General features: G+C 47.0%; 1 protein-coding gene across 2 annotated transcripts in view; it reads right to left on the bottom strand.

The window, feature by feature from the left end:
* Window positions 1-14491, bottom strand: part of CAMK1D (calcium/calmodulin dependent protein kinase ID) — a 376156-nt gene extending 361665 nt beyond the window's left edge. For both annotated transcript variants that reach the window (XM_063100454.1, XM_063100455.1), the window contains exon 1: window positions 14400-14491. In XM_063100454.1, the coding sequence (XP_062956524.1) occupies window positions 14400-14491 (92 nt within the window). The remainder of the gene's footprint in view (window positions 1-14399) is intronic.
* Window positions 14492-15125: the final 634 nt, after the last annotated feature.

Here is a 15125-nt window from a genome sequence, read left to right as displayed (position 1 = left end):
TTCGGATTCATCTCCACCTATTCCTTCTGTTAGAAATTACTTCCTTTCCCTATGAACCCCTAATACACTTCCTACCACGTGAATGTCACTTACCATGAGCTGCTTTGCATCGGGGGTGAGGGGTACGTGTCCAATTTTCTCTGTTAAGAGTTCAGGGGCAAAATTTACCAACTTGTGCAGGGAAAACCCTTTAGGGCTAGGAGCTTTGGCTTTGGCCCCAGACAGGACTGGGTTCACATCCCAAAGATCCCATACAGATTGGTCTATGTGACCTGAGCCAAGTTATCTAACCTCTCTGAGCCTCAGTTTCCTCATCTCTAAAATAGTAAAACACTATCTATTTTATTGAACTGCTGTGCAGATTTAATGTGAAAATTCATGCAAAATATTGTGCTTGCCACAGTACCTAGCGCCTGATAAGTGCTCCATAAATGTTTGTAATAATTATTATTAAAATGCTATGTTTCTTTATCTTACTGACAGAAGCCAGCATTCTCTTTGGCAGATAGCAGCTCATTAAATACTCACTGAGGAATGCTAAATCTTTCCTATTTCTGACTTCTGGAACTTTCTTAGGCAACAGACCAGCTCGCTGTCCCTGAGCCCCCAATTCTGACAAGGTGCTCCTCTTCTCGGCTTCCATTTCATGTACCCCTGCACTACAGCACTGTCACATTGAATTATAATTACATGTTTGTCTATCTAACCAAAAAGTTCCCTAAAGACAAGAACTATGTTTTGTTTACCAACACTCCCTTAAAGCCTGGCGTGGAGTCCACTCTCAATCTACAATATAGGACGAATTTAAAAACAAAAACTGTGGAATGAGTCTCTCAATTCTCCAAAGTCTTATCTGAAGGGGACATATGAAAACACATTTCCAAGTGGCCTTGGCCAGACAAACCCATTCCAGTTTCCAGCACCAGGACTAGTTCAAGTTTCTCCCATTCCCATGGGGCAGGTTGGGCTTGTCTAGAGGGGCCCAGTTCATCCAGTGTTGAACAAACCCAGGAGTCTTCTTCAGGGTTAGGGTCTGTTTGGACAATACCCCACTGGCCATATGGGGAGCCCATGCGGCAGACCCAAACTCCAAATTCTTGGAGAGCTTTTGAAGGGCACCCAGTTTTTAGGACCTTGGGGCTAATCAAGCTTTTTGAAAGTCCCTGCGTCCACGTGGACCACTCCTACATTCCCAGGATGCGGTTACACTCAGGGCATATACATGCAAGAATTCCTACAAAAGAGGGCAGTAGCAGTGGGAGACATCACAAGTCACTGGTCCTGAAGACTGAGGAGGTCACCATGTCCACCCGTCATTAGGACCCTGCCTGGGAACCTCCCAGAGACAGCAGCACAGCCCCTCCCTTGACTGAAAACCATCTGAGCAACAAAGGGGGGCTGCAAGACAGATGCCCCCAACTGGAAAACAAGTCACATTCCTCCCCACACGGGCTTCTCCACAGGCCATCAGAATCACAAAAAATATGACCATCCCAGGCCACAGAGATTAAACATGCCAGGCCCTCATAGCATTTCTCATACAGTAAGCACTCAAAAACTGTTGAATGAATGAGTGAATTCTCTGACTCTGGATGAGTTTACCAGCCTCCAACCTCCTCACTGGCATAATCAACATTACCGCCACCCCTTAATTCTAATCCAACCCCTTGTGATTTTCAAGATCTCTTTGCCATCTCTTTCTTCAAGCTCATTCTAACAAAACATAAATTGTTTTACACTGATCAATAATAAGGCTATTAATGCTTAATTTCTTTATACTTGAGAAAATGCCTTCAACCAAAAGAATGACTTTGTAATGGTCTTTTCAATAACATTAATCACATGATGGGATCTAACACCTACCTGCTTAAAAATCAAGTCAGTGCCCCTTCATTTAGCACCTATAATATGTAGCATGCTTTATATCCCTTATTTTTCTGCAAGAAAACCTCACAACCAGCTGGAAGCTAGGTTCTGTTATCCCCACTTAACCATGAGAAAATAGAAACTCAGAAAGATTATGTAATTTGCCCAAGGTCTCACAGCTCCTAAGTGGCACAGTTAGGATTTGAACTTCATTAATCTAATCAAAGTCAGTACTCCTTTTATTCCATTTATCCATTCCATTAGGTGCTGCCTGTGTAGGAGGCCTGCTCACTGGGGCATGGGAAAGCCTCTACACAGGCCTCAGCCTAGGACAGTCCTGACTCAGGTCTTTGCCAGTGAGGCCCTGCAGGGATCACAGAAGCCCGCAGTTCTGCTCTCAGAACGTGGTTCCCTCTCACCTGCTTAGGGACACGTGGCCTGAGAGCCACAGCACGGCAGGAGAAAGCAGACAGAGGGAGCTCACAGCTCCAAATTCTCTCTGGAGCCAAACACATCCTCAGGAGCTCATTCTCCAACACCTACAAAGTGAATTTCAGAGGATAAAGGGATGTAAAACGAGAGCGAGGCAAACCTCTGACACAGATTGCTGCTTCTCTGGCCGCCATCATTATGTTGCCACTGTGCCGTGGTGCTTCCTAATGGTCACTGTTCCCATCCTTATGGATAACACAACAACAGGAAGAGACTTGGCCAAAGCCCCAGAAGTCTGGATGTGGTCCAGTTTAACCATGGGACCTCAGACAGCTCACTTAATCTCAAAGCACCTTGGCTTCATGGCCCACAAAATGAGACAGCTGGTCGACCTGTTCTCCACTTGCATTAGAAAGATCTCGTCTTCTAATCACAAGAGCAAGTCAATTCTGTAGACGATTTTCTAAAGAGAGGTTGGCTTGAAGGTCTGGGGTGTCCACAGTTTGGTAGAAGGCGGGGCTGCGCATTTAACAGTATTTTATGTCATGAAGTGATTGAGAAGCCAGTTTCCTGTGTCTTATCTCAACCAAGGAGAGTCAGCCACACTTGGATATAAATATTTTTTATCTCCTTTTTCTCACATGTATAATTAGCTCTCTGGAAGTTTGAGTGGGGTCTCATCTTGGCACCAGGTTCTGTCCCACTGCTAACTCTAGGGACGTGTTTAGAGGTGGTGATGATGGTGGAGATGGTGACCATGACAATAATGCAAGCGATGCCATCACCACCAAGCTAATGCAAAATACTGACACACTTAAAAAAGCTGCCCACCCATGGTGCTCAACAAAGACTGCTACCCCTGTATCCACAGCCAATACTCAACCCCACGCACAGTGGATCAACCACGCCAGTTGGTAAAATACTGAAATACCTCCATACCCATTAGTAAATAACCACAGCCCCACACCACCCCCATGGGTCCACCTCACCCCCTGACAGGACTGACTGCTCAGATCCACCCAGCCAACTAGTTCATTCTTACTATCTTATTTATACGCTTCCATGTTTTTTGAATTCTTTACTAGAATGATATGTTGCTTTTATAATTTTGGGAGGGAAGTTTTTCTAGGTATCAATTGCTTAAATACCAAGAATGAAAACAACACAACACCTGAATGGAGCCAGATAAAATACACTACGAAACTGTGGGGTTTGTGTGGATACTGGCAGATCATGGTGGACATATGACTCAACTCCTACGGGAAGCCTGCCCAAAAGATGATAGCTAGGTTTCATTTATGAGAAAGGAATATTTTCAAAGCTATAATCTCTGTAACAAGATAACACCTTCTGTTTGTATTAGGGCTTACTACTTACCAAGCATCACACACTCCTTATCTCATTGAGAACTTATAAAAAGTCTGTAATGTAAGCATGTGTCATTCCGGTGTAATTATGCCCATTTGACAAGGTAATGAAGACCCAGAGAGGATAAGACCCTCATTCCAGGGTTCTTTGTGACACCTAGCACTAAAATTCAGATTTCCTGACCTCTGCTTCCTTCAGTGGTGTGCTCCAGCCACCGCACAACGCTCCTAAGAGCCTAAATCAGGAATTCTGCAAGAAGGTTGTTAAACCATGGGGAACTTGAAATCACCCCATGGGAGTATTTACACCATGAGAATCAGCAAGTGCTACAAATCAAAGCTTCCCTTCCTGCAAAACCAGTTTACCAGCACACAACTGACTCCAGCGGTCTCCTTACCATACCGCAACACGTCCACAGAAGGCTGAGGTTTTGGTCTTTTTTTAACACATCAGTCAGTAGTTCTGTATTCCACTGACTCCACTAACCACTTGTGAGCAGCATGATATAGGAGAAAGAGCACTGAATTAGGAGTCAGAAGACACCTAAATCTCCACCTGCCTCTTAGCAACTTTTTCACCTGGGTCACTGAACCTCTCTGACCCTCCATTTTCTTATCTGTAAAAATGAAAGCAACGATTGCTGTTCATGCACAGGTTGTTCTTAGAACTAGAAGGAATCATCGACACAAATACCACTTTGCAAACTGCCAACCACCACACAGCTGTGGAGAACAGTACGGTGGCACCTCAAGAAGTTAAACATGGAATTACCATGGGATCCAGCAATTCTACTTCTGGATATATATCCAAAAGGATTGAAAGCAGGGTCTTGAAGAGAGATCTGTACACCCTTGCAGCATTATTCACAACAGCCGAAAGGTGGAAGCGACCCGTGCCCACTGACAGATGAATGGACTATTATTCAGCCTTAAAAGGAAGGAAATTCTGACACCTGCTATAATATGGATGAACTTTGAAGACACTATGCCAAGTGAAATAGAATAAACAAAAAAGACAAATACTATACAATTCCACTTATATGAGGTCCCCGGGGTAGTCAAATTCATAGAGACAGAAAGTAAAATGAAAGTTGCCAGGGGCTGGGGGAGGAGAGAATGGGGGGTTAGTGTTTAATGGGTATGGAGCTTCTGTTTAGGAAAATGAAGAAGTTCTGGAGATGGACTGTGGTGATGGTTGTACAGCAGTGTGAATGTGCTTCATGCCACTGAATTATACACTTAAGAACGGTTAAGATGGTAAGTTTTATGTTATGTATTTTTAACCACAATTTTTAAAAAAGAAAAAAACCAAAATATTCAAATATGAGTTCTTGTTATTATATCCCAGTTGTCAAAAGAGCCAAAATGGCCACAGAAAGCCAACATTGTTTTGTAATCATTACTAGGACCACAAACTCTGTTTTTACTGACCATGTTAACATAGGCAAAAAGAACCCAAGGTGTTAATTCTTGTACATTATAGTCAAATACAGGCTGTCCCCAACTTACATACAAAGTTTACTCCAAACGTTCACTTTAAGCTTTTTGTTAATGTTGTCATTTGAGGCATATTTTCATACAACGTGAACTTTTTCATGGTAATTAGGATCCTACTCAGACCTAAAGAAGCCCTGTAGTCTACGACATGGCTGAATTATGGGGTCGACAGTGCTGGCCTGGCCCTGGGAGCAGGGCTGTGCTGTGGGGGAGATCACAGAGGCACAGGCAGCACTGCATCACCCCTTTCCAGGGCCCCATTTTGTAATGGTTGACGTAAGTTGGCCTGACATCCTCCTCCCCAAGGCCCAATGCATTGTGGTTTTTTGTGTTGTTTGGCAGCTGGCCAGTACCAGAATCCGAACCCTTGACCTTGGCATTATCAGCACGGTGCTCTAACCAACTGAGCTAACTGGCCAGCCCAATGCTCTGTTCTCACTTGCCTCCCTGACCCTCAATTCCCCAGTTTGCAACCAATTTGATCCCCCAAGTTCCCTCAAAGGTCCAAAGTTACCTCTTATCCTTTGTATCCCCCACTCAAACACCAATGTTTGAAGTGTTGGAGAAAAAATACTTTCCTTAAAACCACTTAAGTAGTCAATGACTGGCGGTCTCTCCACCTGTCCCAAAGTATTTATATCTTCTCATGTATTAAGGCAAATTTCAAGCAGTCATTTTTTTCTTCAAGGTTAAGGAAGTGTCAGCCCATATACGAGAACATATTTGGGGGCAGGAGACACTGGCCTGACAGTCACTCTTCAAGACCCCTGGCTTTGTGCAGCTGCTTCCCTTCCTTCCACCCAGCAGTTTTCTAAAGCTAGAAAAGTTTAGGGTTTTGTTTTGTTTTGTTCTTTTTCTTTTTTTTTTTTTTTTCTACAACACAGTGAGTCTTGGTGAGAGGGGACAGAGTTGTGTGGATAGGCAGGCAGGAGTGCCACCTGAAAATCAGGGACTGTCTGAGGTTTTTAATATGATACCTTTACAATTCCATTTACAGTACCAAATCCAATTTACTGTGAAACTAATTTCAGTGATCTCTGTTGTGGTTGTGAAAGACAAGAGAAAGGTCCTCTCAACAAGTAGAAATATTGACTACTTTCAGTTTCAGGAGTTTTTTTTTTCCCCTGCTCACTGTGTTATAGAGGTACCAATAGATCATTACCCTGGACATTGTTTGGCCACCAAAAAAGCTAAAATAAAACCCAATTTGGAAATCACCTCCTCAAGTGTTATATCCTCTGAAACTAAAAGCTTTTGAGATCTACTCCCAACTCCCATCCAATAATTTCCCATAAGGGTATTTTTAAATGCATGGTTACATATGCTTATATGATTTTAAATACTCTAACAGTAATATAAATTCAGTACATATAGATTTTAAACTATAAAACTGCAGGATGGAAAGACATTATAAGTTACTTGAGTCATCAAATCAAAATATTATTTTTAATCAGAAACAATGCAGAAACACTGAAGCAATTCTCCAAAAAAGAAAAGCATGTTGAATCTGAAGGAGGGCCCCAAGACCTACGTGCAGTCAGAAGAGACTGATGTAGATCGGGACAGAATTTTAAAAACCAGCTCAGGGTGCAGGGAAAGGCGCAGGAGACAAAGCTGATGAGCTACTGGAAGAAGGGATGAGCCCACGATATACAGCAAACTAGGTCACTCTCCACACGAGCTGGCCCAGAGGATGTTTCAGGCTGAGTCTTTTGGTGCATGCTGGCACTATATGAACTAATCACTTCCTGTTGGGAGCAAATGTCGGATGGCTTGGGTATCTTCCAAATGGCCTCTGAGCACAAGGACTAATGAGAGAGAACAGGCGTTTACTGGGCACACACTGATGTGCTAAGTGGTTATCAGGCACCCTCGTTTACTCTTCACCAAGCCCCTTAGATTAGGTCCAGCTTTAACCAGTTTTACAGATGAGAGCACAAGGCTCAGAATGGTAAAATAATTTGCCTGAAGCCATGCAGTGAGGAAGCAGTGGACCCAGGACTTGCACCCATATCCATGTACCCTCCGAGCCTACATTGTAAAAAGCTACTCACTGTAGTGAAGAACAATCAGCAATTGTTTTTCCCTGGCAGACTGAAGATTCATTTATGATTTCTTAAATCAATTTGGGGGGAGGTTAAGTATATACCATCCTGCATGTTTCCAAAAAGAGCTTCCAAAAATCAATTTCCAGCAAACACTGACATGTCCGTTCCCTCTGGTGCTGGCCCTGAATATCCAGGGGTAGCAGCCACAGCTGAACGCACCCACAGCTGAATGACAGTTACTGTGTATATAGTCCCAGTTATACGCCGGGCACCTCGTATACACCATCGAATCCTTACAACAATCCCATGAGGCAGAATCTTCCACCTCCATCTCAACTCAGAAAGATTAAGAACCCTCTCCAGAGGCGTATAGCTATGAATGGTTGTGCTGGAACTATCTTTCTATTCTATCTCATTGACTCCCCTACCTAGCCTCAGCAAGTATACCATCTTAAAGGCTTATTCATAAGATTTGGTGTTAACCGAGAGACAGAATGCCTCCATTTCTGAGTCCTGCTAAAATACTAGGAAAAACAGCACAAGATACACATCTGATAGTAAAGACATCTGATAGTGAAGACATGGAATGAACTTGATCTGTCACTGAACAAACTTGGTCTGCGGCGTCCATTTGAAGGTGACCTTTGGTCTGACTGGAGCCTGAATAATCCCTACATTGCATAATAAACCTAAAAAGAAATCAAGTGGGATCTAATAAAAAACTAGCCCAAAGAAAACGTGACCTGCTGTGCTATAGTCAAAGGGCACAATCAGCGTGGACTGAGAAGACCATGTTAGAATCTCTCCCAGTGTCCATGTGTCCTACAGTTTTAACCATGTAAGCATTGAACTGGACATCTTGAGTCAGAAAATGAACTTGGGTTGGCTTCCTGTGGGCCACCTATAAACAGGTCCTCCATCAATTAAAGACGCGTGTCCCCGGTGGGCTTTGGACTCCCTGATGATCCCTATGGGATCTGAGATGCTGTAAGGAGGGGATGCACGAGGTCCTGGTGTCTACCACCTGGTCAGGCAAGTTGACCAACAACATGACAGTTCCCCTCTGGACCAGTGCCTAAGCCTTTGCAGAGGAGAGAAGAGGAGAGAGATTGAAGGGGATTTAAGGAGATTTATTTGGGGGAAGGAAAGATTAAAGGGATTTATGGAGACCCAGCCAAAATATACTCAACAAATTAACCCCTAACAGCCTCCCCTGAGAGCACACAAATGTCCACCTGGCACCAGCCAAGCCTAATAACTGTCCATTCAGTTGCCAAGTTTGAACCAGGAATTTGTATGTGAGACACAGTCATCATTAGCTTCTCTGGGAACAAGTTCTACCCAAAAGTCCCATTTCCCAATCCCACTCTACTAATCAATAAAGGACACTAAAGTTTAATCAAGAGAAATTTTTGGCTTTTTCTCTCCAAATATAAAACATTCTATCAAAGAAAGGGGTAGCAAGAGTTCTCATGTTTATTATTTTCCCCTGAATGTCTGGGCTTTAAATTTCCAGAGGTTATATATAGGCTCACCTGTTTTGTCTATCGATCATTCCAAAGGCACAAAACATGCAGCGTTATCACAGGAAGTTAAACAGTCATTCCCACTGCTAAGATTTCCAGCCTGTCACAGACTTTACCACTGAGACAGAAGAGGAGGTATCTCAAAAGCCCTTTCCAGAACTTCACCGAACAGGCAGGAGTCCCTCATCAAGGGAGCTCAGAACACAGAGGGTATGAGCTTGCCCTGTAAACTGTTTCCAGAGCTTCCAGAGCATGGACAGCCCCAATGTGCAGACAGAGCAGGTGCTCCGAAAACCCTCAGAAAAAATAAACATAACCACCGAATGTACTTTTCTTCCAACCCCAAATCCTTGGAGAATCTCACAGCCCACATCCAACCCACCAGCCATTCCTGCTGGCTCTAGAAAGCTAACCAGAATCCAATCTAGTCACCTCCCAGCTAATTCCCAGTTCTAAAGCCCATTATCCCTCTCCTGGGTCACCACAATGGCTTCCTAACTGGTCTCTCTACTTCTGCCCTTCAGCCCCAACAGTCTGTCTCAACACAGCAACCCCAGGGATCATGAAAGACACAAAACCCTCCAATGTCCCCCATTTCTCTTACAGCAAAAGCCAAAGTCTTTGCTTCTTTGACTCTACCATCCAGCCTCCCCTCTGCCTGCCCTCTCCTCCCCCATGCCTCTCCCACCTCGGCTGCCACCCTCCTCCCCTGTGACCACTCAGCTCCACAAGTCACCACCCCTCAAAAATGCCAGGCATACACCTCGGCCACTTGCCCTTGCTGTCTCCTCTGGAACATTCTACCTTCAGATATCCCCATGGCTCCTTCAAATCTTTATTCAAATATCAGCTTCTCAGTGAGGCCTTCCCTGGCTATCCCACCTCAAGCTGCCATCGCCCTACCCCAACAAATCCCCTTACCCTGCTTTATTTTTCTCCCTTATGTCTATATTACATCCTATACTCTCCATTTTCTTTATCTTTTGTATTTTGTGGCTGCCCCGCCAGAATGTAAGCTCCAGGAGAGCAGGCATTCCTGTCTGTGTTCCCTGTGATATCCCTGCTGTCTAAAATATAGCAGGTGTTCAACAGATATTTTTAAATGTATGAAAGGCTGCATTTATATCATGCCTCAAAACAAGACGACTGAGAAATCCAAACTTCTAACAAATACTGCAGCTGGGATACCCTCGGGTAGAAATCTAGGGGCCTCCCGCCCCCCGTTTTTCTCTTGGTAATGTACTTTCAAATGCTTCTCACAGACACTAAAATTCTGAGTAATCCCAGAATAACTACTACGAAATCAGCCAGCCAAATATACAAACCACCTCACAAAGCTTTGCACTCCCCTCCTGCACACACACACACACACACACACACCACACACACACACACACACACACACACACACACACACACACACACACACACACACACACACACACACACACACACACACACACACACACACACACCAAAAAAAGAAAAGATGACTCTCTTTCCCACCTGGGCTTTCAGACAAATCAATCATCTGTGTTCTCAACAGGTGCATTTACTGAGCAATTTCAGAATAAGCAATGCAAGTATGAGAGGAGTAGGAAAAGACTGTGCTTGCCCCATAGAAATGTCTATTTGTACTCCTCCTAAAGCAGCCCCCAGCAGGCACTCATTTAATGAAAAAGAGAACCCACTGCTATTGGCATTCAGTGGGATAAGGCTGTGTTCCTGAGCTGTTTCACTTTGCTACTAGCACGGTCATAAAAATGTCCCTCCAAACAGAAATGAGCTGCAGCTAGCTACACAAGGAACAGTGGCAAGTGCCTTCCTTACGCAGGGGAGCACAAAACCTCAGCGTCATAAGGCACTTGCAAACCATCGTCTTCCCTGTCCCCACCCCTTGATTTTAGAGATGAGGAAGCTGAGATGGGAGAAGGTCATGTGGGCAAATGACCAACCAGCCCACAGGCTATACAACTTGGCGGAGCCAGACCTGGGACTCTTCACGAGGCCTGGGCCAGCTACCTACAGATACTAACAACTTCAAACTTCAAATGTTCAGTTTATGCAAAAAACATGTATTCATATCCCACAGAGATGCAGACATATTTCCTAGGACATGCCATTTTCTAGACTCCAGGAGAAATGAGGTAGGTTGGGAAGGTCGTCCTGTGTTGTGCCAGCCAGTAAGGACCTTGTTATTAACAGGCATTTCTTAGCCCAGAAATTGTAGAAGTGACTTCCATGACTCCAGGGTACTTCCTACACACCAAACCAAAGCTTTCTTCCCATCCATATACTTTTCCACATGGTTTATTTTAGTTCTTTCCACTTCAGAAGTCAATTAAAGACATCTACAGTAGAGATGGCTGGAACAGCCTCTGCAAACACGCCACCAGAAATGTTCACCACTCCTAATTTGCTGTTACACAACAGTTATTTGCTCTCACAGGGTGCCAAGGATCTGAAAACATGTTGTTGGTTAATAAACGTAATTAAGCCTCACCACCTTATTCAGAGAAATGGTTAGGTTCTGGGATTCCCTTTAAAAGGAGGCTACAGTGAAGCCACAGGTTGAAAGGATTTTTCCCTGAGAGCTGACTCAGAGGTACATCAGACAGCCAAGACCCAAACCACAAAGCCCAGTCCTTTCCCTGTGCTGCCCTTTGCTTCCTCGATTGATCATTTCTGCACGTCCCCCCGCCCCCCGCCAATCTTCACTCCCACTTGGCCCCTCTCTCCAGCAAGCTTCCTCTAATCATACAGTGGCTTGAGCCCTTAGCTTCCAACAGTAAATGTTCTGCTCTGTAAGGAAAGATACCAACTATCAGATCACAAAGCCTGGCCAAGTGAGTGCTCCTCCAGCCTTTATAATGCTTTATTTTCAAAGCATTTTCACACTGGAAGCTGATAGCCTTGCTTCTTGCAGGGCTTTCCTGCCTCAGGATATAAAAGACATATGGTGAAGGTGTAACAAACACATGATCAGCACAGCAGAGTACTTTGCAGATGAACTCCAATTGTAATTGTTGATGCTATGGACCTATGCTAGATTTCATTACTAACAAGAGAAGAGCCCAGACTCAAAATCCACACTGAAAGGATCAGAAGTGACCTCTATATTAAGACGCAAGCCAACGTCATTGGACTTGGCCCAGGGTGAAGCAGACATCCTGAACTGAGGACCACTGATACGAAAGTCCAAGGAGACAAGGTGATGATAATCCAAAAGCTTTGAAATGTTTACATATTTAGATAACAGGTTACCCCATCTATGTTTTCTTTTACTTAAAATTAGCTTTCCAAATACTAAAGTTAAGTCGAATTATTATTATGCATTTGCCATCACAAAATCTACAAAGTGGCTCAACCCCACATGATAATCCATATGACAATCAAGAGTTGCTCTGCTTAGCTTTGAATATCAGCTCCACCACTTAATAACTACTTAATGTTTGGCAGGTCACTTAATCTCTCTATTGCCTCAGTTTTCTCATCCGCAAATTGGGGATAATAGTAACTACTACCACGAGATTGAAATAAGTTAATATACGTATGGCACTTCGAATAATGCCTGGTACTTGGTATACATTTCAGAATGCCACCTGTGATCACCATTGCTATTACGTCACTGAGTAAAAAACATCTTGATCATTTCATCGTTTCTTTTACTCTTCTAGGATGCCAGCCAGCTCTACAGTGGGAAATTTCTTTGCAGAGAACTCTTTCCAAGGCAGAAAGCAAGGCTTTGGGACCCTAAGAGAGACCCATACCCAAAGCTGCTGGGGAACATGGCCAGAGTCCAAGAGGCTGTTCTGCCAGATTTCTACTCCGGTACCAGAAGGCGATCCCCATGCTTGCCAGGGGTGGAAACCACCCGCAGTCATTCCCAAACAGCATGCTATGGCACAGCCACTCAACGGAGCCCCAGCTCACTGAGCCCCACTGCAGAGTTGCGGCTGCAGGATCTCCCATGGAACAGGCGTCAGTTGAGGGAGACTACATCAGGCAGCCCGGAGGCTGCAGGCAAAGGGACCTGCCTGGGGGTTTTAATGATGGGAATGAGACTTGCAAAGGAACACAGTCACACAGATGGAACTCCACTCTCTGGTCCCCTCATCTGCAGCCACACAGCTGGTCCCTGGGTGACAAGAAAGGGCACTTTTCTTGTTTTTAGGTAACTTGAGCATCTCAGAGTCACAACCTCAAACCCGAATAAACCTCAATGGCAATTTTCAAAAGTTTGTGCCAAAACTAACCCCTCCACTGGCTGCACTGAGAGGCAGCCCCAAAGCCCTCTTTATTAAAAAGCTAAGTCTTTTTTGTGTTCATTCCAACAAAGACAGCAAGTCGGTACCCACAAGTGCCCTCCCTGAAGGACCGCAGCAACAGCAGGGAGACCCTATTCTAGTCCTCGATCCTGGTGCTTTCCGGGGATCCGAAGTATGGCTGGGAATGCTACCAACTTCTCTGGGGGGACCACTGCAGATATGGGGGTGCGGTAAGGCAAAATGACTGAACAACTGCCATCGACCATGAACATGGGGCAAAAGGCAATCTGGGCTTGAAAATGTGGTTCTGGAAAAGCACACCAACCACAAACATAAGTAAAAGGGAAAAAGGGAAGGAAGGAAAGTAAGAACACCCACCAAGGCACTGATTGATCCTATGAAAAACCTCCTCTTTTCCTTCCCAGCCTAATCAACACCTCCCTGAACCCCTGCAAAATGCCCATTTACAGCACGTGTGTGAATGTGTCAACACTGACAGATACCCATCCACAATAGATTCTGATCATGAGGGAAGAAAATCACTTGAACTTCATCCAGCAGTGCCTGGTTCTCTTTCACTCTCAACCTCACCACCTATTCCGAGGCGCTTCAATGCAAAACAAACAAAAACCAACTCATGGGCAGAAAGGGAACAGCAGCTGAACTGAGCAGCACATGCTTCAGTGCCATGGACTTCTGATTATTTCTGCTGTCTTGAGATGCAGCCATCGGCATCGGACTAAATGCAGCCCTGGAGAGAACCGCCTGTACAGCGACACTCACAGAGCCTCCCACGGAGACATGCACCCCAGCGCGTGCGGCTGAGCTGATGGCAAAGGCACAGACGCTCAGGTGCGGCTGCGCCCACACGCGACCCCGAACACTGCGAAATCCGTCCTTTCATCGCGTGGTCATCCAAAGTCTTGCCTACACCTAGGACGTGCAGATGTCCGTTCCCTACGAACACACGATGTCAGGACAGAAATGGGGATGGCTGAAGGCTGATTTTGGGGTGCCCACGTCTCTGGTCGACACAGCGTGCCCATACCCACGGTGAGTAAGGCACACAGCCAGCAAACAGCAGTAGCCACCATGCTCAGCCCACAGTCACGCGTGGGGAGAAAGCAGCGGAGAGGGCGGCGTGGCAGGGGAACTGGAGAGTCGCCCGCCCGCGTGCGCTGTCCCCTCCCCCGCCCAGCAGGGGCGCCCACCCCGGGGGGCGCAGACCCACGCGTTGAGCACGCGGGGGGCTCCGCAGAGCCGAGAACCCGACAATGAGGACGCGGCGGCCGGCCGGGTTCCTGCCGCGGTGGCGGCGGCGGTGGCACATCAGGATCCGCCTGTGCAGCCGCCGCGGCGGCCACCTCCACCCTGCTCTGCCCAGTCCCCACTCACGTTCCGAGGGTCTCCTTGAACTCGAAGATCTTCTTGATGTCTTCAGCTTGCTTCTTCCAGGAGGAGCTGCTCCCGCCGTTCTCCCGGGCCATGGCAGACGAGGGCGCGCGGCGGGCGGCGGGGGGCGCGCTGGGGAGGGGGCGCCCGGGGCGCGGCGCGGGGATGCGGGGCGCGGGAGCGGGAGGCTGGGGCTGCGGCAGAGCTTCCTCTTCTGCAGTTTCCTCTTTCGCTCTCGCCGCCGCCGCCGCCGCCGCCGCCGCCGCGCGCCCTCCCCGGCTCTTCTTTCTGCTCGTCTCGGGCACAGACTTCCTGCCGCCGCCGCTCGCCGGCTCCTTTGCCGCCGCCTGCCAGCCTCACTTTCTGCTACTTTCTTGCCTCCCTCCTGCTCCCTCCCCGCCGCCCGCCCCGCTCCCCCCTTCCCTCCTCCCCCCTCCTCCCGCGGGCTCCCCGCCCTCCGCGCGGCCGCCTTCGGGGATGTCCTGCTGCCCGCCCCGCAGCGCCGTGCCCTGGCCGCCGGGACACGCTCCCACCCCGGAGCCCGGGCGAGGGCAGGTGCGGGGATCCGGGCAGGTGCGGGGCGCCGGGGCGCGCTCGGGAGAGCCCGGGCCCCCAGGGGGAGCTTTATTAGGAAGTCGAGTCCGGGGGCACCAGGGCTTTCCCTACGCGGGCGGGAGGGGGCGCCTCTGCGTGGCGCTTGCCGGCGCCGGGCGGGGGTGGGGGTGCGCG

Source organism: Cynocephalus volans, chromosome 6 (assembly GCF_027409185.1).
Source record: "Cynocephalus volans isolate mCynVol1 chromosome 6, mCynVol1.pri, whole genome shotgun sequence".
NCBI lineage: Eukaryota > Metazoa > Chordata > Mammalia > Dermoptera > Cynocephalidae > Cynocephalus > Cynocephalus volans.
This window is presented reverse-complemented; position numbering and strand designations above follow the sequence as displayed.